Source organism: Pelodiscus sinensis, chromosome 4 (assembly GCF_049634645.1).
Source record: "Pelodiscus sinensis isolate JC-2024 chromosome 4, ASM4963464v1, whole genome shotgun sequence".
NCBI lineage: Eukaryota > Metazoa > Chordata > Testudines > Trionychidae > Pelodiscus > Pelodiscus sinensis.
The window spans coordinates 126,601,995-126,625,405 of NC_134714.1; the positions used below are offsets into that span (position 1 = coordinate 126,601,995).

The window sequence follows — 23,411 nt, forward strand, 5'->3', positions numbered from 1 at the left end:
CAGACGGACACTTTGGGCACATGATAGCATAAATTATATATCCGGATGCGCAGGAATCAGTGTTGAACCCATGTCCTTTCAATTCCAAGTGATGTTTCGCATAGGAAATGTCACTGCCAAGTGAGATGCCCAAACTCTCTGGTTGTAAACTGTCCAAATCTTTGAACATCATGGCTGTGTCTAGACTGGCCAGTTTTTTCAGAAAATCAGCCGCTTTTCCGAAAAAACATGCCTGCTGTCTATACCGCCCTCTTGAATTTCCGCAAAAGCACTGACGATCTCATGTAAGATTGTCAGTGTTCTTGCGGAAATACTATGCTGCTCCCAATCGGGCAAAAGTCCTTTTGCGCAAAAGGGCCAGCATAAACAGCTCAGATTTGTTTTCCGCAAAAAAGCCCCCATTGCGAAAATGGCGATCGGAGCTTTTTTGAAGAAAAGCGCGTCTGGATTGGCACGGACGCTTTTCCGCAAAAAGTGCTTTTGCAGAAAAGCGTCCGTGCCAATCTAGACACTCTGTTCCGAAAATGCTTTCAACGGAAAACTTTTCCATTAAAAGCATTTGCGGAAAATCATGCCAGTCTAGACGTAGCCATCATGTGTATGAGAAGCACTCGGCATCTTTCTATGGGCAAAAGGCAAAACGCCGCATTTATGGAGCGTACAATAGTAAAGCAGTTTTTTTTTCTTTTATCAGGATTTTATTGTGATGATGAGATCTTTCTGCAGACACATTCGATAGGCATTTTGTCTCTATCAGAGCCTCTGCATCTGAAATGTTACCAAACTCTGACAATCTCTTCATCCGAATAAGGCAAAAATAGGCTGTAAATTGTCGCCCTTATTTTCATCATATTATCAATACGAAGGGCTTGACTGTCACAGAGCAGTGGAAAGGGGATTCAGAAGATGTCGGATAATTTATTTTAGGCCCGGTTTTACAAGGAGAAAAGGGTATCTGTCTAGTCAGGCTGGAGTGACCCCGATGGGCTGTGGGATTAAGATGGAGTAAGCCCTGGCCCATTGGGGTTCTTCACCCTCAACAGGTCTTACATAGTCCTGTGATTTGGTATCAGGGCAGGACACGAGGGTGAGGAAATGCAACATATAGAGCATGATCGTGTCCGCACTTGCCAATCTGCCCTCTCTTGATATGTAGCAACCGTTGGCAGCTTCTAGTCTGTTGTTGGATCCTCCCCTCTAGCATCTCTGGTTCAACAGTGGCCTTCACCTTTCTCTCTCACTCAGGGTATGTCTACACGACAATGTTAGTTCGAACTAACATTCATAGCCGCTACACTAGCGCTCCGCTAGTTCGAATTTGAATCGAACTAGCGGAGCGCTTAGTTCGAACTAGGTAATCCTCATTTTACGAGGATTAAGCCTAGTTCAAACTAGCTAGTTCGAATTAAGGGGTGTGTAGCCCCTTAATTCGAACTAGTGGGAGGCTAGCCCTCCCCAGGTTTCCCTGGTGGCCACTCTGGCCAACACCAGGGAAACTCTATGCCCCCCTCCCGGCCCCGGAACCCTTAAAGGGGCTCGGGCTGGCTACGGTGCCCGTGCCAGGTGCAAGCCTGCCAGCACCCAGCCAGCAGACCCTGCACCTGGCACGGCACAGAGCCACCCACCCGATGTCCCCCAGCCCACCCCCTCTTCCCGGGACCAGGCTGGCGGCTCCCGGGAGCTTGCCCTGGACCGCAAGAGGCGGGCACCTTCCTGGGCTAGTGCGGACATCGTGGACCTCGTCCATGATCTCTGCACTAGGCACAGGAAAGTGGCCTTCTAGGGCAGGAGAGCTGCCAGCCTGGTCACCCAGGAGCAGGTGTGCACGAAAATCAAGGGGGTCCACTGAGACCCCCGACACTGAGCCCTGAGCTTACAATGGCCGTCCTGGGTCAGACCAAAGGTCCATCTAGCCCAGTAGCCTGTCTGCCGACAGCGGCCAACCCTAGGGACCCTGGAGGGGATGGACCGAAGACAGTGACCAAGCCATTTGTCTCGTGCCATCCCTCTCCAGCCTTCCACAAACTTTGGGAAGAGACACCACTCCTACCCCCTGACTAAGACTACTCCATGGACCCAACCTCCATGACTTGATCTCACTTCCCTTTAAACTCTGTTCTAGTTGTAGCCTTCACAGCCTTCTTCAGCAAGGAGTTCCACAGGTTAACTATTTGCTTTTTGTGAAGAACAACTTTCTCTTACTAATTTGAAGCCTGCTACCCATTCCTTTCCTTTGGTGTCCTCTAGTACTTCTTTATGGGAACTCATGAAGAACTTTTCTGAATGCACCCTCTCCACCCAACCCCTGCTTTTAGAGACCTCTATTCTGTCCCCCCTCCATCTCCTCTTTTCTACGCTGAGAAGTCCCAGTCTCTGTAGCCTCTCTTCATCTGGGACCTGTTCCCAACCCCTGATCATTTTAGTTGCCCTCCCCTCTCCCAGCCTTTCTCTTCCCCTCTCCCACCTCCTTTTCCTAGTCTCCCCCAGTTTTGTTCAATAAAGACAGATTCCATTTTTGAACACAATTGTCCTTTATTTTGTACATCAAGAAAAGGGGATAGCGAAGGGTAAGTGGAAGGAGGTGAGGGAGGAATGGGATACGTGCCCCCGATGGGGAGGACTGGGCTGGCTCTGCGGGCTTTTGGGGTGGAAGCTCTCCTGCAGCCCCCCAATTGCCCCCTCTCCCCAGATGGCAGCCTGTGGCAAGTGCAGCCGCTCTGATGGCCGAGTATTGTGATGTGCCCAGTGTGGGCACTCAGGGCACTCCAAGCCAGGACTTCTTTGCAAGCAGGGCACCCCTGAGAACTGTCTGTCTGGGGTGGGAGTCGGGACCCTTTAAGCACAGCCCTCGGCTAGCCTGAGACAGCATCTCCACGCTCTAAGGGTATGTCTACACTACCCTCCTAGTTCGAACTAGCGGGGTAATGTAGGCATACCGCACTTGCTAATGAAGCCCAGGATTTGAATTTCCCGGGCTTCATTAGCATAAGCGGGGAGCCGCCATTTTTAAATCCCCGCTGCTTCGAACCCCGTGCAGCGCGGCTACACGGGGCTCGAACTAGGTAGTTCGGACTAGGGTGCCTATTCCGAACTACCGGTACACCTCATTTCACGAGGAGTAACGGTAGTTCGGAATAGGCACCCTAGTCTGAACTACCTAGTTCGAGCCCTGTGTAGCCGCGCTGCACGGGGTTCGAAGCAGCGGGGATTTAAAAATGGCGGCTCCCCGCTTATGCTAATGAAGCCCGGGAAATTCAAATCCCGGGCTTCATTAGCAAGTGTGGTATGCATACATTACCCCGCTAGTTCGAATTAGCGGGGTAGTGTAGACATACCCTCAGTCCTCCTCTGATGCCCTGCCGGCACTGCTTCCGGCCATCCTTAAGCCTGGTTCAAGGTCCACGTAATGTGGACATGCTAGTTCGAATTAGTAAAACGCTAATTCGAACTAGTTTTTTAGTCTGGATCTGTTCGAATTAGCTTAGTTCAAATTAACCAATTCACACTAAGTTAGTCCGAATTAACGTTGTAGTGTAGACGTACCCTCAGTGTCTCATGGTCACTAACTGCAATTCTCTGGGGAGGTTCTCTGGGCATGTTTTCCAAGCAATCGTGTCTTATCCAGGTGTGGAGGATGTCCTGGGGATCCACACTAGGGCAGGGGTGGGGAAGAATTAGGAAGGTCCTTTCCCTTTCTCTGTGCTTTGACTCTGGGATCAAGGGAAATCTCCATGCCCAGAAAAGGTCTCCCAGGCTGGCTGCTGAAGGACTTTAAACAACTGTCTCTATTGGGTCTGTGCTGGGGCGGGGATCTTTGTCTTCTCCGGAATCTCTCTGCTCTTCAAAAACCCTCCGGAGTGAGAGTTTGAGTGAGCCACGGAATCGTCGCTTCCCGTAGCTCCCGACTAGAAAGTAAATAAAGGGGTTGATGCTGCTGCTTGCACAGGCCAGCATGTAAAATATCGGAGTGGGCTTAATAATGTGCAGGTAGGAGAGGAAAAACCCAAAACTGTGAGGGAGAGTGAGGAGGAGGAAGAAGAGGACGGTGAGCAGGATGACGGCATAGAGCTTGCCGGGCGGGCGCTGCTGGGAGCTCCATCGCACCTTGATGGACAGGATCAGACTGGACAGAACCATGATGGGGGAGAATATCAGGACATTCAGAACAAAGACGTACAGGAGGGAATTTGCACAGAATTCATTGAGAAGAAGACAAAAAACGCCTATGGAACAACAGAACAGCAGGAAGGGGAGAGCCCAGAGCAGGGCAGACACGATGGCAGACAAGTGCCTGGGCCGACGACATCGGTACCAGATGGGGCAGAGGACGGACACGCACCTCTCAGTGCTGATGACCGTCAGGAAGTACAGGCTGGTGTTGTACGTCCACACATACAGCACTGCAAACCATATGTCCAAAACCTTAGGATTCTCACAAAACACCATGGAAGCGGCACGATGGGCGACCGAGCAGAGGAGGAAGACAGTGTCGGCGACGGCCAGGTTGAGGACGTAGACGGTGAAGGGGTTCCTCTTCATGCGGAAGCCCAGGAACCAGATGACGATCCCGTTCCCCACCAGCCCCAACAGGCAGATGATCAGAGTGATGCTCAAAGTGGTCACCTTAGTGGCCCGAATCCCTGGGCAGCCAGTGTCATTATATGAAGCTTTGGAATCCAGGCTAAAGGCTGTTGGTGGCAGGGTCTCTGTGCTCAGCTCAGCCATCATGGAACCGCTGCTGTGGGATGCCGGTGTCTCCCGCTGCCCCTCTCTCTCGCACACGCCTGTTGGCAGAGAGCAGACGGGGAAATCAGCGACTGACTCCCTCCAGCGCTGTGTTATCACTGCTCGTTCCAGCCCTTCCCCAGCCACTGGCCCTGGACCAGCCAATCCCCGTGGCTTTGGAGATGCAGGGGACAGAGAGAAACATGGAGAAAAGCCCAGAGGTGGGGAGCAGCCTGGACTGACAGCAAGTGGCAGAGAGACAATGAAACCCAGGGGGAGAGCTGGACAGACAGACAAGGACAGAGAGAGAGACATGTGACAGGATGTTGGCTGGCCATGGATGGTCAGGAAACAACATGAAGGAGGAGGAAGGAGAGAGGATAGTGGGAGAGAAAGAGAATGATCCTGTGTAATCAATGGTGGCAAGGAGCAGTGAATCCTTCCAGCTGTCACTCACCTGACTTCCTCCCTAGCTGCGTGTTTACAGGAGCCGGGCTGGGCAGGATCCTCTTCAGAATCTCAGTATCCCATGGTCACTAAGTGCAGTTCTCTGGGGAGGATCTTCTTGGGCATATTTCCAAGCATGTTTTCGTCTGTTATCCAGGTGCGGAGGATGTCCCTGCCAGTCCCTGTGAAGCTTCTGCACCCAGCACCTGCCAAGTGCAGGCAGAGAATTGTCTTGCCCACCCTGGTGTCACATTACCAAATTGGAGGGAAGCAGCCAGATCATGGCTGCACCCATAGGTGGGGGTGCTGGCCCCAACAATGGTATAAAAGGGAGCCATGTGGGGTGCTGAATACAAGCTTATTATCTGATAAGCCTATGTAAGCTATTTATGTGGTTGTATAATGTCTGTGTGTAGTTAGGAATCTGTAATCTGTGTGGATACTGAATACTTCTCTGCATGTGGCTGAGCATTGGGCAGAGTCTGGGCCTGTGGACATGCTAATTAGCGAGGCCCTGTGGGACAATGGCACTCAATGGGCTAACGACACACCTAATGCATGAGGACGGACACCTAAGAGTGGCCAGCAGAGAGAGGCTGAGGACCAGGTGACCGGCTGAGACCAGAAGAGGCCAGGAAGGAGGTATAAAGAGGCCATGTGGTCGATGCCATTTTGTTCTCAGCTCAGCACTTCATCCCAGAGGCAGCAGTGCAGGGATCGAAGATCCCGGAAGACCTGTGAACCCATCCTGATGTTAGGATGTGCAACAAGAACTTTTAAACCAGCAGCTGTAACATCTCTGCTAGAGCCTGCATCGAGGACTGGGAGTTTCGGTGCATGTAACGTACTAGTCTTTAACAACCTGACTCTCATGCGTTTCTTTATTGTAATAATAAACCTTTAGATATAGATTCTAAAGGATTGGCCCAGCGTGATTTGTGGGTAAGATCCAGAGGGTAAATTGACCAGGGATATGTGGCTGGTTCCTTGGAACCAGACAGAACTTGTTCAGGGTAGGTGGGATTGGGTGCTAGGACCACCCCACCGATGTATGAGGCCCGGGGCCATCTGGAGCATAGATATTGCTGGGGTGTCGGAGGGGTTTTGCTCGTGAGGCTTCAGGCAAGCTGCTGAAGTGCTCTGTGGGACTGGTTTGTGGCCTGTTTGGAGAGGCCACCAGTCTGGGGGCTGTAAGGAGCCCCGGATTTGAGCAATTCGCCCTGAGCGGACGCCCTCAGCTGTGCCCAGACACGGCCCGGTCCATCACACCTGGTGGGAGGGACACAGAGACAACGGCATCCAGAAGTCTCATGAGCAGGGGGTGGTCTGATAGGATCAAGGGACACAGCTCTCCTCACTTATCCTGGTCCCCTAAATGAGCAGGAAATGACTGGCCCAAGATTAAATCAGATGAGACTGATGTAGTAGGAAGCTGTTATGGGGCAGATAAATGCAGCCTTGGGATCTGTATTTTTTTATGTTGCTACATTAGCTGTTTGTTCTTTGATTCTGCCAGGTAGGGAAATCTGCATCCAGAGCAGAGTGTCCCAGGCTGAGAAATTTAATTGATCATCTCCATTGGGTTGGCCCTAGGATCATCTCCATCCTCTGTGAGATCCACCCTCCCATCAAAGCCACTCTGGAGTGTGACCTTAATGAGTCAAAGCAAACGAGACTCAGTCACTGAAGCCTCCAAATGAAGTAAAGTGGGTCTTTCAACATTTTACTGGACGTGCTTTGAGATGTGCTTAGGAGATTCTTCTTCAATATTTTGAATGGGAAATCTCATAAAGTAATGGCCCAATAGTAACGTACAGCCTTAATGAACTCTCTGACACTAATTACCATTTCATTGTTGCTGTATTAAATGTCTTACATGAATTACATGAAATGTCTTACAAATCTTATGTCGACGTAAGCCTGTAGTCTAGATATACCCCCGATACATCCCCAGCCTGCCTCCACCAAAACCCTGCTCTAGGGATGTAAGAAGTGCAGCAGTCCCAAACCCAGTGTGAGCCAGGACACAGCACTCCCTGCTCACGCCAAGTCTCCCACTGCACCTCTGGCTTTTCAATGTAGAGAAGTAAGCTCTGCAGAGTGCACTGCTTGGGTCAATCACACAGTCTCAGTAGACCTCTGAGAACTGTGGGTGTTTAAGATGAGAGAAAAAATTCTGCATTTAATTTTCCTCTTGCAGGTTTCTCCTCCCCAATACTTTCAACCCAGCACTTTTCTCCTGTTCTGATATATTGTAGGAAACAATCTTGTACAGTCCACCCTGTGCACATTGACCCAGCAGATATTTTCCATCTCTAGTGTCTAACTAAACTGCACCCCAGAGAAAAAGACACGCCTCCCTCCCCCTGGGGCTTTCTTTCATTGTCAGCAATAAAACTACAATTTAAAATTGGAATTCAGTCCAGTGAGAGCATTGGCCAGTGTTCTTCTCCCCACAGCAAAACACACTCAGACTGTGATTCCTCTTGGGATGCAGGGTGAGTGGGGAGCTGTCTCTCAGGCTAAGAGGCATCAGCCTGGAATAAACCCTTTTCCCTCCTTTTCAAATTAATCAGCCTGACCTGTAGACCAATGTTAAGGCTCAAAACCAGTGACCAAGGTTAGCTGTTCAGCTGCATTTGTATATGCACTGCACATTTCTTCACCACTCCAAATATTTTAGTTGACACAGTTTGTGTAGAATTTTACAGCCTGTATTCAAACTCTTTTCTTGAAGGTGAATCTGTCAGCACCAGCTTCAGGGAGTAGGCAAATTAGTCTGTACCGGATAAACTTAAAAAATAACAAATGGTCTGGTAGCACTTTATAGACTCACAAAACATGTAGGCTGTGTCTACCCTGGGCCACTTATTCCAGAAAAGAAGCCGCTTTTCCAGAATAAGCTGCGAGCTGTCTACACTGGCCGCTTGCTTTTCCGGAAAAGCAACGACGATCTACTGTACCAAATCGGCTGCTTTTCCGGAAACGCTATGCTGCTCCTGCTCGGGCAAAAGTCCTTTTTCCGGAAAAGCTTTTCCGGAAAAGGGCCAGTGTAGACAGCTTTTCCGGAAAAGCAGAAGAAACGGAAAAAAGTGGTTTGGACAGCGCGAGACCCCGTAGGAACCCTGGACTTCCTGGTTACCCAAGCTGTTAAAGAGCTCGGAGGCTGCTGGGAGAGGAGAGCGGCAGCACGTCCGGTGCTGAGGAGGCCAGCATTGCCACCATCCAGCAGGCCCCCTCCAGCAGCTCCTCCGAGGCTGAGGCCGGGGAGGAACCCACTGGTGAGTCTTTGTAGTTTGCACTCCCAAAGGGCGGGGGGTGGAGGGCAGGGAGGGGGAACCAGGTGCCCGGAGGGAGGAGGGGGAGAGCATGTCACTGAGGCCATGTGAGCTGCACGCTGGGTAGCATTAGGCAGCAAGCAGCACGTGCAACCACATGCAGCCTGGTGACCGAGCGGCATGTGGCTGCAGCAGGGCACGCCTGGGACCGCGCTGCTCACACACATTCGGCGGGACCAGGGGGAAGGGTGGATGCCGGCTGGAACCGGCCAGGGCCCCAGGGACTCAGCCCAGAGCCCGCACCTCCGCCAAGGCTGGAGCACAGAGAACGGCACACTGTCCCATACCTGGCTGTGAGGCACAGCCAGCTGCTCTTGGGTATACTTCAGCGTCATGGTCCTGTGACCGTGGACCCCACCGAGCCCTTTGCCTGCTCCCTGTGCCTTGGCTGGTTCCCCGAGGGAAGTCCCCACTGTGGCCACACATGTCCCTGGGCTACCGGCCTTGCGGGAGGGATAGTGGGAGGGACAAGGGCCCCTGAGTTTTGCTGCAAGGATGGGACCCCCCCCCCCCACCCAGTCACTCTTCTGGTTCCGTCCAGGAGATATCCCACGCGAGGGGATCTGAGAGCCCAGACCGCCTCTGCCAGATGTGCTCCCAGGCACTGTGTGGGGATGCATCTCACTCCCTGTCAAACACCAGTGATTAGCCCAAAGCTTTTCACAGTCTCCACCGGCAGGGAGTTCCACAGGTGAACACAGCACAAGCGCCCTCCCACCCTCCACGGGGCCAGGATACAGACCGGTGCTTACAATACTGGAGGGAGGACCCTACTCCAGGGGCGGTTCTCCTTGCCAACATACAATATGGGGACAGGAGGGGAACCGAGTGGGCCCAAGCCACACTACTGTGGGGTCACCTGGGCTCAGGGGTGGAGGGCATGAGGTGTGGGGACAGTGGATGGCCTGCCTGACTGACCCATCCTTTCTTCTCTTCCCTGCAGTGAGACCGAGCACTAAACCCCCCAGTCTGGCAGCAGCGGCACCCCCAGCTGGCCAACCCCGGAGGCGCAGGCTGCGACAGAGGGACCAGCTTCTGCGCCGCCACGTGAACGCCGTGGAGACAATCCAGGGCTCCATTGCAGAGCGGGTGCAGGGGGATCTGCAGTGGCAGCAGGAGGGCTGGACTGCCTTCCTAACGGAGTGCAGAGGGATGCGCACCTCTATGGACATGCTCACGGCACATTTAGTGCACGCCATACACTATGGCATGGCCGGACCACATGCCCCCACCATCCCTCCCAGAGCACAGCCCATGCCCCCTCCTATCCCTGCTCCTCTCCCAGCTCCTGCCCCTGCTCCTGCCCCTGCTCCTGCTCCTGCTCCTGTCCCTGCTCCTGCTCCTGCCCACCTCCCTGTGCAGGCTGCCCCGACGCGGTCTGCCCAGCCTGTGCAGGTCCCCCCGGGAGGAGCACGCACAGGGGCCGCCCGTCGCAGTAACTGCCCCCCTTCCCTGTCCCAGTTGAAGGTCTCCCCCCCGTCCCAGTTGCAGGTCTCCCCCTCCCCCCCGTCCCAGTTGCAGGTCTCCCCTCCCCCCTGTAAATAAAAAGTTTTCAATTTTTCTGTTCATTCTTGTGTTGGTTATTGTGTTACTCTAGTAACTGTAAGAAATGATTTGAGATGCCAATTAGCCACTTAAATTTAACAGGGTTACAAACTGTGGACAACAAATTCTTTACTCTATCACCGGGGGGCCCTTTGTAAGTGGTCATTGGTTTGTGGTGCATAAAGAAATACCGAGACTTTTCAGTAAAATGTAAACCACAAACTATATTTACATAGCTAACAAACAAGCAAGAACGGTTAAAGATGCACACTACAGATTATTAAACATAGTATAGGTGCAGGGAGGACAATTGGGTAGTATTGCTGACCACCTCAATCCTTTGGTCCTTCCGGGCCTCGGGAGAGGAACAGCCAGGAGATCCCTCGACGGAAGACGACTGGAATCAGGTACGCTGACTTGAGCCTTCCGCACGAACCCCGAATCCTCTTGGCTGTTCTTCGGGACAGGTGATGGTGGCCTAAACCCTAGCCTGAACTAAAAAGAAAAACCCTAACTAAGCCCGACGCACCTGACGAACAGTCACGATGACGGCGGATGTGCTTTGACCCGACACTGTACGATTGGGGGGAGAGGTAAGGGGAGGGGGTGGGGAAGGGTAGGGGATGGGAGGGAGTAGTCTGGGGAGACCCAGGCGACCCTACTACGGGGCTTGGGCAAACATGTCCAGCAGGGCCTCTCTGATGCGCACCGCATCCTGGCGCGCCTGGCGGATGGCAGCTGTGTCGGGCTGTTCCAACGTCTGTGCCTCAGCTGCCATCCATGCAGGGAGGAAGGCCTCCCCACTGCGCTCCACAATGTTGTGGAGCACGCAGCACGCGGCCAGTACCTCCGTTGCATTCTGCTCACCCATCGCGAGACGGGTGAGCAAACAACAGAAGCGGGCTTTTAAACGTCCAAAGGCGAGCTCCACTGGGTTTTGGGCCCGGTTGAGGCGGTCATTGAACCGGGCCCGGTTCTGCTCCGGCTGCCCCGTGTAGGGCCGCATTAGCCAGGGCTTCAGGGGGTAGGCCGCGTCCCCGACGATGCAGATGGGCATAGGCACATCCCCGACAGTCAAGTCCCGCCGGGGGAAGTAGGTGCCCGCCTCCAACCTGCGAAACAGTCCAGAGTTCCGGAGGATGCGGGCGTCATGTGCCCGGCCGGACCAGCCCCCGTAAATGTCCAGGAACGGCCCCGGTGGTCCACGAGGGCCTGCAGAACAATGGAGCAGTACCCCTTGCGGTTCATGAAATGGCCCGCTCGATGCTCCGGGGCCCGGATGGGGATGTGGGTGGCGTCCAGAGCTCCCCCGCAGTTGGGGAACCCAAGGGCAGTGAAGCCGGCCATGGTCTCATTGACGTCGCGCAGGCGGATGATTGGCGGGAGCAGGACGTCGTTGATGGCATGGACGACCTGCAGAAGGGTGCAGAGAAACACAAGGGAACACATCACATACGGCAGGGGTGAGTGTGCGCTCCCTTGGGCCCCCCTTTGATTCCCTCTGTCCTCACACACACACACACACCCCAGGGCCCCGCTCGGCCCACGGCCCCCCACCACCACCGCGCCTGTGCAAGGAAGGGATGGCCCAAACCCCTGGGCGACCCAGCCTGGAGTCTTGGCTGTCCCTGGTCCTGGAGTACAGCACCCTACCCCCATCCCACTCCCCCTGGGACTTACCTCCACGACGATCACTCTGACAGTTGATCTTCCCACCCCGAACTGCTGTGCCACCGAGCGGTAGCTGTCCGGTGTGGCCAACGTCCAGAGCGCGATGGCGACCCCCTTGTTCATGGGGATGGGTGCCCGCAGCCAGGTGGTGGCTCTCTGCAGCGCGGGGGTGAGCCAGGTTCACAGCTGCAGCAAGGTCCGCTTTCTCATCCGGAAATTCCTGATCCATTGCTGATCGTCCCATAGTCCGAGGACCACCCGGTCCCACCAGTCGGTGCTGGTGTCCAAACTCCAGACTGGCCTCTCCATGGTGGGGTGCTGATGCGACATGGTTGACAGGGCCTCCCTGGTGAGGGAGTCCAAGGCGATCTCTGCCTCCTGGTACATGTACACCATGGCACCGGCCTGCAGCACGAGCAGCAGGCACTTGTACAGCTGCAACAGGGGCCCGAGCAGGCACATGGCCACCCACGGCTCCGTAGCAGACAGAGCAGGGCAGAAAAAAAAACCCGCAGGGAAAAGCAGTTGCGGGCCAAAGGGTGGTGTCTCCAAAACTCAGAGGGCAACCACCAAACCTGCTAAGGGTGCCAGTCCCTGGCAGAGGTCCCAAGGCACGGGAGCAGGAGACCAACGGCTGTCCAGCGAGACCCCTTTAAGCACGTGTCTGAACCGTGCTCTGGCCCCGGCCCCGCCCCCGCCCCCGCCCCCGGAAAGGTCTGCTGGCCTTTACCCTCTTCAAAATGGCTCCGGGCTTCTGCTTTTCCGGAAAAGCGCGCCGCCAAAGTAGACGCGTTTTTCCGGAAAAGCGCATCGTTATAACGGTAACTCCGGGGCCAATGTAGACACTCCTTTTCTGGAAATACTTAAAATGGAAAACTGTTCTGTTTTAAGCATTTCTGGAAAAAGGTGCCAGTGTAGACACAGCCGTAGAAGATATCATGAGTTTTCGTGGGCACAGTCCATGTGAAGAACTGGGCTGTGCCCATGGAAGCTCATGATACCATCTCCATCAGGGTTTCCCAACCAATGGATCGGGGCCCAAATATGGGTTGCCATTATATTTCAAAGGGGTCACCAAATGTCTCACCAGGTGGCTCTGCCCTCCTTCTTCCCCCCGTTTCTGAATTGCCTTGGGTCACCAAGTCTTCCTGAATTGTCAAAATGGGTCTCCATCTGGAAAAGCTTGGGCACCGCTGATCTACATGTTTTGCTGCTCTTTGAAATGCTACCAAAACATTTGTTGTTTTTTAAGTTTATATTTCAGCACCAGTTCTTCAGGCTCATACAGCTAAATAGAGGATAGACAGCGCGGGCTTTAGCAACTTCCTATGCCTCGTAAAGCCCAACACACTAGCAACACAATCAGCCATAGAATAGAGATATTATTGACATAGGATTCCCTGGTGACATGCTGATCAGCTGACTTGCTCCTGTGGCAGCACCAGCTATTGCTAGAGAGTTCCTTGTGGGCATCCCACAGCTCCATCCCCTTCTCCGTAGCTTAGGCAAACCATTTCCCAGACCGGCCCTCCTGTGAGCAGACAGGGTTTCCAGTGCCACTCTTCAGAGGACTGGACAGTGAAGCAAATGCACACACAGGCTTTGCAAAAGGGTTTCAGATCCATCCCTCTTTGCTGTAGCGAGTGCAAGACATACACAAATCTCGACACGACAATAAACACCAACCCCGTTGCCCTGCTTCGCTTTCCTCACCATACTGGTGCATGCGTGGGGTGAAGCTCAGAGTCCCTTAGCGGGTGCCAGATCCCCAGTTCTGTGGATGGCTTCTCTACTGAACCAGATCACCTTGGTCTCTTACCTCTGTGCTCAGTGCTCTCCTCTCCCTCTCTCCAATGGCCAGTGAGATTCCCTCCCTTGCAACCTGGGAATGCTGATAGATGACCTGAGATGTGACCAGGGGGTGGGTTACTTCGTACTATTGCCATCGGCGTAAAAGGGAATGATTCAAATCTCAGTTTGGATTAGCTGAAGCCCAAATAAACCTGTGAGGCTGTGTCTAGACTTTTGCCCGAATGGGAGCAGCATAGTATTTCCGGAAAAGCACTGATGATTTTACATGAGATCGCCAGTGCTTTTCCAGAAATTCAAGTGGCCAGTATAGACAGCTGGCAAATTTTTCCGGAAAAGTGGCTGATTTTCCAGAAAAACTGGCAAGTCTAGACACAGCCATGATGTCGAAAGATTTGGACAGTTTACAACCAGAGAGTTTGGGCATTTCACTTGGCAGTTACATTTCCTAAGCGAAACATCACTTGGAATTGAAAGGACAGGGGTTCAAAACTGATTCTCAAGACTCCCCGTTGTTTGTGCAGACACAGGCTAACACACTGACCCTCTGTGACTCACCAAAATCACTTGGACTTTGCTAACTGATTCCAGTGGGAACCAGATCAGGTGCGGAGAGACCTATCGTGGTTGAGAGCAGCAAATGAGCCCTGGGGATCCACACTAGGGCAGGGGTGGGGAAGAATTAGGAAGGTCTTTTCCCTTTCTTTGTGCTTCGACTCTGGGATCAAGGGAAATCTCCATGCCCAGAAAAGGTCTCCCAGGCTGGCTGCTGAAGGACTTTAAACAACTGTCTCTATTGGGTCTGTGCTGTGGCGGGGATCTTTGTCTTCTCTGGAATCTCTCTGCTCTTCAAAAACCCTCCGGAGTGAGAGTTTGAGAGAGCCACGGAATCGTTGCTTCCCGTAGCTCCCGACTAGAAAGTAAATAAAGGGGTTGATGCTGCTACTTGCACAGGAAAGTGTGTAAACTATCGGAGTGGGCTTAATAATGTGCAGGTCGAAGAGGAAAAACGCAAAACTGTGAGGGAGAGTGAAGAGGAGGAAGAACAGGACGGTGAGCAGAATGACGGCATAGAGCTTGCTGGGTGGGCGCCGCTGGGAGCTCCGTCGCACCTTGATGGACAGGATCAGACTGGACAGAACCATGATGGGGGAGAATATCAGGACATTCAGAATGAAGATGTACAGGAGGGAATTTGCACAGAATTCATTGAAAAAAAGAAGACAAAAAATGCTCATGGAACAGAACAGCAGGATGGGGAGAGCCCAGAGCAGGGCAGACACGGTGGCAGACAAGTGCCTGGGCCGACGACATCGGTACCAGATGGGGAAGTGGACGGACACGCACCTCTCCGTGCTGATGGCCGTCAGGATGTACAGGCTGGTGTTGTACGTCCACACATACAGCACTGCAAACCATATGTCCAAAAACTCAGGATCGTCACAAAACAGATATCGCACTATGGAAGTGGCACGATGGGCAACCGAGCAGAGGAGGTAGCCAGTGTCGGCGACGGCCAGGTTGAGGACGTAGACGGTGAAGGGGTTCCTCTTCATGCGGAAGCCCAGGAACCAGATGACGATCCCGTTTCCCACCAGCCCCAACAGGCAGATGATCAGAGTGATGCTCAGAATGGTCCCATTAGGGGCCCGAATCCCTGGGCATTCAGTGTCATTATTGAAAGCTTTGTAATCCAGGCTAAAGGCTGTTGGTGGCAGGGTCTCTGTGCTCAGCTCCGCCATGATAGAACCACTGCTGTGGGATGCCGGTGTCTCCCGCTGCCCCTCTCTCTCGCACACGCCTGTTGGCAGAGAGCAGGCGCGGAAATCAGCGACTGACTCCCTCCAGTTCTGTGTTATCACTGCTTGTTCCAGCCCTTCCCCAGCCACTTGCCCTGGACCAGCCAATCACCGTGGCTTTGGAGATGCCGGGGACAGAGAGAAACATGGAGAAAAACCCAGGGGTGGGGAGCAGCCTGGACTGACAGCAAGTGGCAGAGAGACAATTAAACCCAGGGGGAGAACTGGACAGACAGACAGGGACAGAGAGAGAGACATGTGACAGGATGTTGGCTGTCCGTGGATGGTCAGGAAACAACATGCGGGAGGAGGGGGCAGAGAGGATAGTGGGAGAGAAAGAGAATGATCCTGTGTAATCAATGGTGACAAGGAGCAGTGAATCCTTCCAGCCGTCACTCACCTGACTTCCTCCCTAGCTGCGTGTTTACAGGAGCCGGGCTGGGCAGGATCCTCTTCAGAATCTCAGTATCCCATGGTCACTAAGTGCAATTCTCTGGGGAGGTACTTCTTGGGCATATTTTCCAAGCATGTTTTCGTCTGTTACCCAGGTGTGGAGGATGTCCCTGCCAGTCCCTGTGCAGCTTCTGCACCCAGCACCTGCCAAGTGCAGGCAGAGAATTGTCTTGCCCACCCTGGTGGGAGGGACACAGAGACAACGGCATCCGGAAGTCTCATGAGCACAGAGTGGTCTGATAGGATCAAGGGACACAGCTCTCCTCACTTATCCTGGTCCCCTAAATGAGCAGGAAGTGACTGGCCCAAGATTAAATCAGATGAGACTGATGTAGTAGGAAGCTGTTATGGGGCAGATAAATGCAGCCTTGGGGTCTGTATTTTTTTATGTTTATACATTAGCTGTTTGTTCTTTGATTCTGCCATGTAGGGAAATCTGCAACCAGAGCAGAGTCTCCCAGGCTGAGAAATTTAATTGATCATCTCCATTGGGTTGGCTCTAGGATCATCTCCATCCTCTGTGAGATCCACCCTCCCTTCAAAGCCACTCTGGAGTGTGACCTTAATGAGTCAAAGCAAACGAGACTCTGTCACTGAAACCTCCAAATGAAGTAAAGTGGGTCTTTCAACATTTTACTGGACATGCTTTGAGATGTGCTTAGGAGACTCTTCTTCAATATTTTGAATGGGAAATCTTATAAAGTAATGGCCCAATAGTAACGTACAGCCCTAATGAACTCTCTGACACTAATTACCATTTCACTGTTGCTGTATTAAATGTCTTACATGAATTAGGAGAATTGACCAAATGCTTTCAGAAGAGCTCTTTACCAATGGCAGCTGTACAGTTAGCAAGGGCCTGGATCCGCTAGATGAGAGGGGCGTACCACAGAGAAACAGTCTCTTGGAGCAGTGCTCTCCAACCTACTTAGCCACAACATCAGTTTTTCAATTCAAGTGCAATGTAAGATCCACCTCAAACCCAAACAGCCCTGCAGCACGTCCTTCCCAGTCCTTCCCCCGCTCACTCCATCTCCCTTCCTCCCCCATCCTCATTCACGTTCACCAGGCTGGGGTACGAGGTTAGGGTGTAGGCTCTGGTCTTGGGTCAAGGGGTTTGGAGTGTGGGATGGGCTTCGGCCTTAGCCCAGGTTAGGGCTCCTCCATCTTGGCCAGGGGCCCGGCCAGTTTGTCGGCTCCACTTTTGTCCAAGATGGAGGCCTTGATGAGCTGATGGGGCAGATTTGGAGCCACCCGACAAAGGGGATGGGAGGTTGTAAAAGAGAGGGTCTCTGACAGTCCATTGTGTCAGAGGGTATGTCTACACTACCCTCCTATTTCAAAATAGCAGGGTAATGTAGGCATACCGCAATTGCAAATGAAGCCCGGGATTTGAATTTCCCGGGCTTCATTTGCATAAGCGGGGCGCCGCCATTTTTAAATCCCCGCTGGTTCGAACCCCGTGCTGCGCGGCTACACGCAGCACGAACTAGGTAGTTCGAACTAGGTTTCCTAGTTCGAACTACCGTTACTCCTCGTGGAATGAGGAGATATGCATACCGCAAACTGCATATCTTTTTGCAATTTTCTTTCTAAAGAGGCTTTTCTGAAATTTGGCAATTCTACAAAAAACTTTTCCGTTAAAAGCATTTGCAGAAAATCATGCCAGTCTAGATGTAGCCCATGTGTACGAGAAGCACTCGGCATCATTCTATGGGCAAAAGGAAAAAGGCAAAACGCCGCATTTATGGAGCGTACAATGGTAAAGCAGTTTTTTTTTCTTTCATCAGGATTTTATTGTGATGACGAGGTCTTTCTGCAGACACATTCGATAGGCATTTTGTCTCTATCAGAGCCTCTGCATCTGAAATGTTACCAAACTCTGACAATCTCTTCATCTGAATAAGGCAAAAATAGGCTGTAAGTTGTCATCCTTATTTTCATCATATTATCAATATGAAGGGCTTGACTGTCACAGAGCAGTGGAAAGGGGATTCAGAAGACGTCGGACAATTTATTTTAGGCTTGGTTTGACAAGGAGAAAAGGGTATCTGTCTAGTCAGGCTGGAGTGACCCCGATGGGCTGTGGGATTAAGATGGAGTAAGAACTGGCCCATTGGGGTTCTTCACCCTCAACAGGTCTCACATAGTCCTGTGATTTGGTAGCAGGACACGAGGGTGAGGAAATGCAACGTATGGAGCATGATCGTGTACAGATGGTCTCTGGGCACGGTTTGGAAACAGACCAACTGCAGATGCAGAGGTCCATGGATGAGGAGGCCAGGGAACCTACGGAACAGGGGCCCAAGAAAAAGAGATGGAGGGCTTCTGGGGAAGAGGGTGGGGTGTACCCTCTGGCAGGGCTCGCTGCAGGAATTTGAAAGTGGGCTGCAACAAAACCACCACCGCCTGCTGAAACAAGAAATTAGCATATGCTTACATAGACAGGCACACACACACACACACCTGCCACTAATGGTCTAGATAGCGGTCTGATGCCCGCATTAGGCTGGTGGCCAAATAAACTAAGTGAAAGGGAGGACCCAGCTTTGCTTCAACCCTGAAGGAGGTTCAAGTCTGAGAATGCCACGACAAACCTGGCTGTTATGGGAAAGCCGTCCTTCTTTCATAAAGGTCCTTCTCCATCAGGATCAGTGGGTTTTGCATCATCATGCTGTTCTCATGACAGATATTCGTTATCTCCAGTTGTTTCTCTTGATCCTTATCTTCTTTGTTCTGCCACACAAAGCAGGTTTTGATCACGAATTTCTTGTCCCCATTGAGAAATGCTCATGCTTTTCCTTGGTGTCCGCACTTACCAATCTGCCCTCTCTTGATATGTAACAGCCGTTGGCAGCTTCTAGTCTGTTGTTGGATCCTCCCCTCTAGCGACTCTGGTTCAACAGTGGCCTTCACCTTTTTCTCTCACTCACTTCTTACTCTCACACAGTAAGGATTACACACCGAATTTTAAAAATTTCAGATCATTCCTTTCTTTCCCTATACTATATTACAATGTCTACTTTAGAACTAAAAACAAAATAATAACCAGAAAAGTCTAAATCATTTCTTCAATAATAGCCATAAGATCCCATATCTATTGCTACATAAAAATAACTTGACATAGTATATAACATAAAACTGTGAAGCAAACACACACACGGACTTTGAAAAGGGGTTTCAAACCAACACCTCTTTGCTGTAGCGAATGTATGAAATATACAAATCTCGACACCACAATAAACACCAACCCCGTTGCCCTGCCTCGCTTTCCTCACCATGCTGGTGCATGCGTGGGGTGAAGCTCAGAGTCCTTTAGCGGGTGCTGGGTCCCCAGTTCTGTGCATGGCTTCTTTACAGAACGAGACCACCTCGGTCTCTTACCTCTGCGCTCAGTGCTCTCCTCTCCCTCTCTACAATGGCCAGTGAGAGGCCCTCCCTTGCAACCTGGCAATGCTGATAGATGAACTGAGATCTGACCGGGGGTGGGTTACTTTGTACTATTGCCATGGGTGTAAAGGGGAATGATTCAAATCTCAGCTTGGATTAGCTCAAGCCCAAATAAGCCTGTGAGGCTGTGTCTACACTGGCATGATTTTCCAGAAATGCTTTTAACGGAAAAGTTTTCCATTAAAAGCATTTTCGGAAAAGCACATCTAGATTGGCAGGATGTTTTTCCGCAAAAGCACTTTTTGCAGAAAAGCGTCTGTGGCCAATCTAGATGCGCTTTTCCGCAAAAAAGCCCCGATCGCCATTTTCGCAATCGGGGCTTTTTTGCAGAAAACAGTACTGTGCTGTCTACACTGGCCCTTTTATACAAAAATCTTTCGGAAAAAGCCTTTTGCCCGAATGGGAGCAGCATAGTATTTCCAGAAAAGTGCTGACGATTTTACATGAGATCGTCAGTGCTTTTCTGGAAATTCAAGCGGCCAGTGTAGACAGCTGGCAAATTTTTCCACAAAATCGCATGATTTTGCAGAAAAACTTGCCAGTCTAGACATAGCCTGAGGGTATGTCTACACTACCCCGCTAGTTCGAACTAGCGGGGTAATGTATGCATACCGCACTTGCTAATGAAGCCCGGGATTTGAATTTCCTGGGCTTCATTAGCATAAGCGGGGAGCCGCCATTTTTAAATCCCCGCTGCTTCGAACCCCGTGTAGCGCGGCTACACGGGGCTCGAACTAGGTAGTTCGGACTAGGGTCCTATTCCGAACTACCGGTACTCCTCGTGAAACGAGGTGTACCGGTAGTTCGGAATAGGCACCCTAGTCCGAACTACCTAGTTCGAGCCCCGTGTAGCCGCGCTACACGGGGTTCGAAGCAGCGGGGATTTAAAAATGGCGGCTCCCCGCTTATGCTAATGAAGCCCGGGAAATTCAAATCCCGGGCTTCATTAGCAAGTGCGGTATGCATACATTACCCTCCTAGTTCGAACTAGGAGGGTAGTGTAGACATACCCTAAGTGTTTAAGATGCCAAGACTCCAAGTTGTTTGTGAAGACACAGGCTAACACAGTGACCCCCTGAGACTCACTAACTGATTCCAGTGAGAACCAGATCAGTTGCTTGGAGACTGATTGTGGTTGAGAGCAGCAAATGAGCCCTGGGGATCCACATTAGGGCAGGGGTGGGGAAGAATTAAGAAGGTCCTTTCCCTTTCTCTGTGCTTTGATTCTGGGATCAAGGGAAATCTCCATGCCCAGAAAAGGTCTCCCAGGCTGGCTGCTGAAGGACTTTAAACAACTGTCTCCACTGGGTCTGTGCTGGGGGGCGGGTCTTTGTCTTCTCCGGAATCTCTCTGCTCTTCAAATACCCTCTGGAGTGCGAGTTTGAGAGAGCCACAGAATCGCCGCTTCCCGTAGCTCCCGACTAGAAAGTAAATAAAGGGGTTGATGCTGCTGCTTGCACAGGCCAGCATGTAAAGTATCGGAGTGGGCTTAATTATGCGCAGGTAGGAGAGGAAAAATGCAAAACTCTGAGGGAGAGTGAAGAGGAGGAAGAAGAGGATGGTGAGCAGGATGACGGCATAGAGCTTGCCGGGAGGGCGCCGCTGGGAGCTCCATCGCACCTTGATAAACAGGGTCAGACTGGACAGAACCATGATGGGGGAGAATATCAGGACATTCAGAATAAAGACGTACAGGAGGGAAGTTTCACAGAATTCATTGAGGAGAAGACAAAAAATGCACACGGAACAGAACAGCAGGAAGGGGAGAGCCCAGAGCAGGGCAGACACGATGGCAGACAAGTGCCTTGGCCGGCGACATCGGTACCAGATGGGGCAGAGGACGGACACGCACCTCTCGGTGCTGATGGCCGCCAGGAGGTACAGGCTGGTGCTGTACGTCCACACACACAGCACTGTAATGAGAAATAATATGTGAAGAAACTCAGGATTGCCACAAAACAGATATTGTACTATGGAAGCGGCACGATGGGCAACCGAGCAGAGGAGGAAGCCAGTGTCAGCGACGGCCAGGTTGAGGATGTAGACGGTGAAGGGGTTCCTCTTCATGCGGAAGCCCAGGAACCAGAGAACGATCCCGTTCCCCACCAGCCCCAACAGGCAGATGATCAGAGTGATGCTCAGAGTGGTCACATTAGGGGCAAGAATCCGTGAGCATCCACTGCCATTATAGAAAGCTTTGTAATCCAGGCTAGAGACTGTTGCTGGAAGGGTCTGTGTGCTCAGCTCAGCCATCATGGAACCGCTGCTGCGGGATGCTGGTGTCCCCCGCTGCCCCTCTCTCGCACACGCCTGTTGGCAGAGAGCAGACGGGGAAATCAGCGACTGATCCCCCAACGCTGTTATCACTGCTCATTCCAGCCCCTCCCCAGCCACTTGCCATGGACCAGCCAATCCCTGTGGCTTTGGAGATGCAGGGGACAGAGAGAAACATGGAGAAAAGCCCAGGGGTGGGGAGCAGCCTGGACTGACAGCAAGCGGCAGAGAGACAATGAAACCCAGGGGGAGAGCTGGACAGACAGACAAGGACAGAGAGAGAGACATGTGACAGGATGTTGGCTGGCCATGGATGGTCAGGAAACAACATGCGGGAGGAGGGAGGAGAGAGGATAGTGGGAGAGAAAGAGAATGATCCTGTGTAATCTATGGCGGCAAGTAGCAGTGAATCCTTCCAGCCGTCACTCACCTGCCTTCCTCCTGAGCCGCGTGTTCACAGGAGCTGGGCTGGGCTGGATCCTCTTCAGAATCTCAGTGTCTCATGGTCACTAACTGCAGTTCTCTGAGCAGGTTCTTCTTGGGCACATTTTCCAAGCAATCGTCCATTACCCGGGTGCAGAGGATGTCCCTGCCAGTCCCTGTGCAGCTTCTGCACCCAGCGCCTGCCAAGTGCAGGCAGAGAATTGTCTTGCCCACCCTGGAGGGCGGGACACAGAGACAAAGGCATCCGAAAGTCTCATGAGCATGGGGTGGTCTGATAGCATCAAGGAACACGGCTCTGCTCACTAGTTTCCTAAATGAGCAGGAAGTGGCTGGCCCAAGATTACTATAGTAGGAAGCTGTTATGAGGCAGATAAATGCAGCCTGGGTAAGGATCACATATGTCCGTATTTTTTTTATGTTGATACATTAGGTTTTGTTCTTTGATTCTGTGATATACGGAAATCTCCATCCCAAAGCAGAGTCTCTCAGGCTAAGAAATTTAATTGATCATCTCCATTGGGTTGGCCCTAGGATCATCTCCATCCTAGAATCATAGAATCATAGAGCTGGAAGAGACCTCAGAAGGTCAAGTCCAGCCCCCTGCTCTAGGCAGGACCAATCCCAACTAAATCAACCCAGCCAGGGCTTTGTCAAGCCGGGACTTAAACACCTCTAGGGATGGAGACTCCACTACTTCCCTAGGTAACCCATTCCAGTGCTTCACCATCCTCCTAGTGCAATAGTTTTTCCTAATATCCAACCTGGACCTCTCCCACCACAACTTGAGACCAGAGTGGCTTTGAGACTCTATCACTGAAACCTCCAAATGAAGCAAAGTGGCTCTTTTGACATTTTACTGGAAGTGCTTTGAGATGTGCTTAGGAGACTCTTTCTCAATATTTTGAATGGGAAATCTCATAAAATAATGGCCCAATAGTAACGTACAGCCCTAATGAACTCTCTGACACTAATTACCATTTCACTGTTGCTGTATTAAATGTTTTACATGAATTAGGAGAACTGACCCAATGCTTTCAGAAGAGCTCTTTAACAATGGAAGCTGTACAGTTAGCAAGGGCCTGGATCCGCCAGATGAGAGGGCCGTACCTCGGAGAAACAGTCTCTTGGAGTAGTGCTCTCCAACCTCCTTAGCCACAACATCAGTTTTTCCAAACCAAGTGCAATGTAAGATCCACCTCAAACCCAAAGGTTTGACCTAGGGTGGTTAATGTAGTCATACGGAGTTGCTAATGAAGCCCGGGATTGAATTTCCCGGGCTTCATTAGCATGATCGCGGGGGGCGCCCTAAATAAGAGGTGGGTAGGTAGGATCGGCAGGCAACAGGAACTCAGGAGTAAGATATCCCCCCCTTTTCAAGAAAACCAGAAAACTGGGGATATCTCTCTTCGAACCACACAATGAAATACTGTTTGTGGTAGCAGAGCTGCTTTTATCA

General features: G+C 51.8%; 3 protein-coding genes across 3 annotated transcripts; all 3 read right to left on the bottom strand.

Moving 5' to 3' along the window:
- Positions 1-3,351: 3,351 nt before the first annotated feature.
- Positions 3,352-6,025, bottom strand: LOC102447818 (mas-related G-protein coupled receptor member H-like). Its single transcript, XM_075926059.1, has one exon. The coding sequence runs from the start codon at positions 5,038-5,040 to the stop codon at positions 3,772-3,774; it is 1,269 nt and encodes a 422-aa protein (XP_075782174.1). The 5' UTR covers positions 5,041-6,025; the 3' UTR covers positions 3,352-3,771.
- A 4,054-nt stretch (positions 6,026-10,079) lies between these two features.
- On the bottom strand, positions 10,080-21,226 carry LOC102451140 (mas-related G-protein coupled receptor member H-like). Its single transcript, XM_075928505.1, has 3 exons — positions 21,090-21,226; positions 11,736-15,336; positions 10,080-11,468 (listed from the first exon to the last, which is right to left on the bottom strand). Exon 2 carries the CDS (start codon positions 15,275-15,277, stop codon positions 14,315-14,317), a length of 963 nt encoding a protein of 320 aa, XP_075784620.1. The 5' UTR covers positions 15,278-15,336; positions 21,090-21,226; the 3' UTR covers positions 10,080-11,468; positions 11,736-14,314.
- Positions 20,241-22,228, bottom strand: LOC102449471 (mas-related G-protein coupled receptor member H-like). Its single transcript, XM_075928504.1, has 2 exons — positions 21,942-22,228; positions 20,241-21,547 (listed from the first exon to the last, which is right to left on the bottom strand). Exon 2 carries the CDS (start codon positions 21,491-21,493, stop codon positions 20,525-20,527), a length of 969 nt encoding a protein of 322 aa, XP_075784619.1. The 5' UTR covers positions 21,494-21,547; positions 21,942-22,228; the 3' UTR covers positions 20,241-20,524.
- Between the last annotated feature and the right edge of the window lie 1,183 nt (positions 22,229-23,411).

What these genes read in the sequence shown, in the direction of transcription:
- LOC102447818 (XM_075926059.1), bottom strand. Translation starts at nt 5,040, where the DNA reads ATGTCTCTCTCTCTGTCCTTGTCTGTCTGTCCAGCTCTCCCCCTGGGT.
- LOC102451140 (XM_075928505.1), bottom strand. Translation starts at nt 15,277, where the DNA reads ATGGCGGAGCTGAGCACAGAGACCCTGCCACCAACAGCCTTTAGCCTG.
- LOC102449471 (XM_075928504.1), bottom strand. Translation starts at nt 21,493, where the DNA reads ATGATGGCTGAGCTGAGCACACAGACCCTTCCAGCAACAGTCTCTAGC.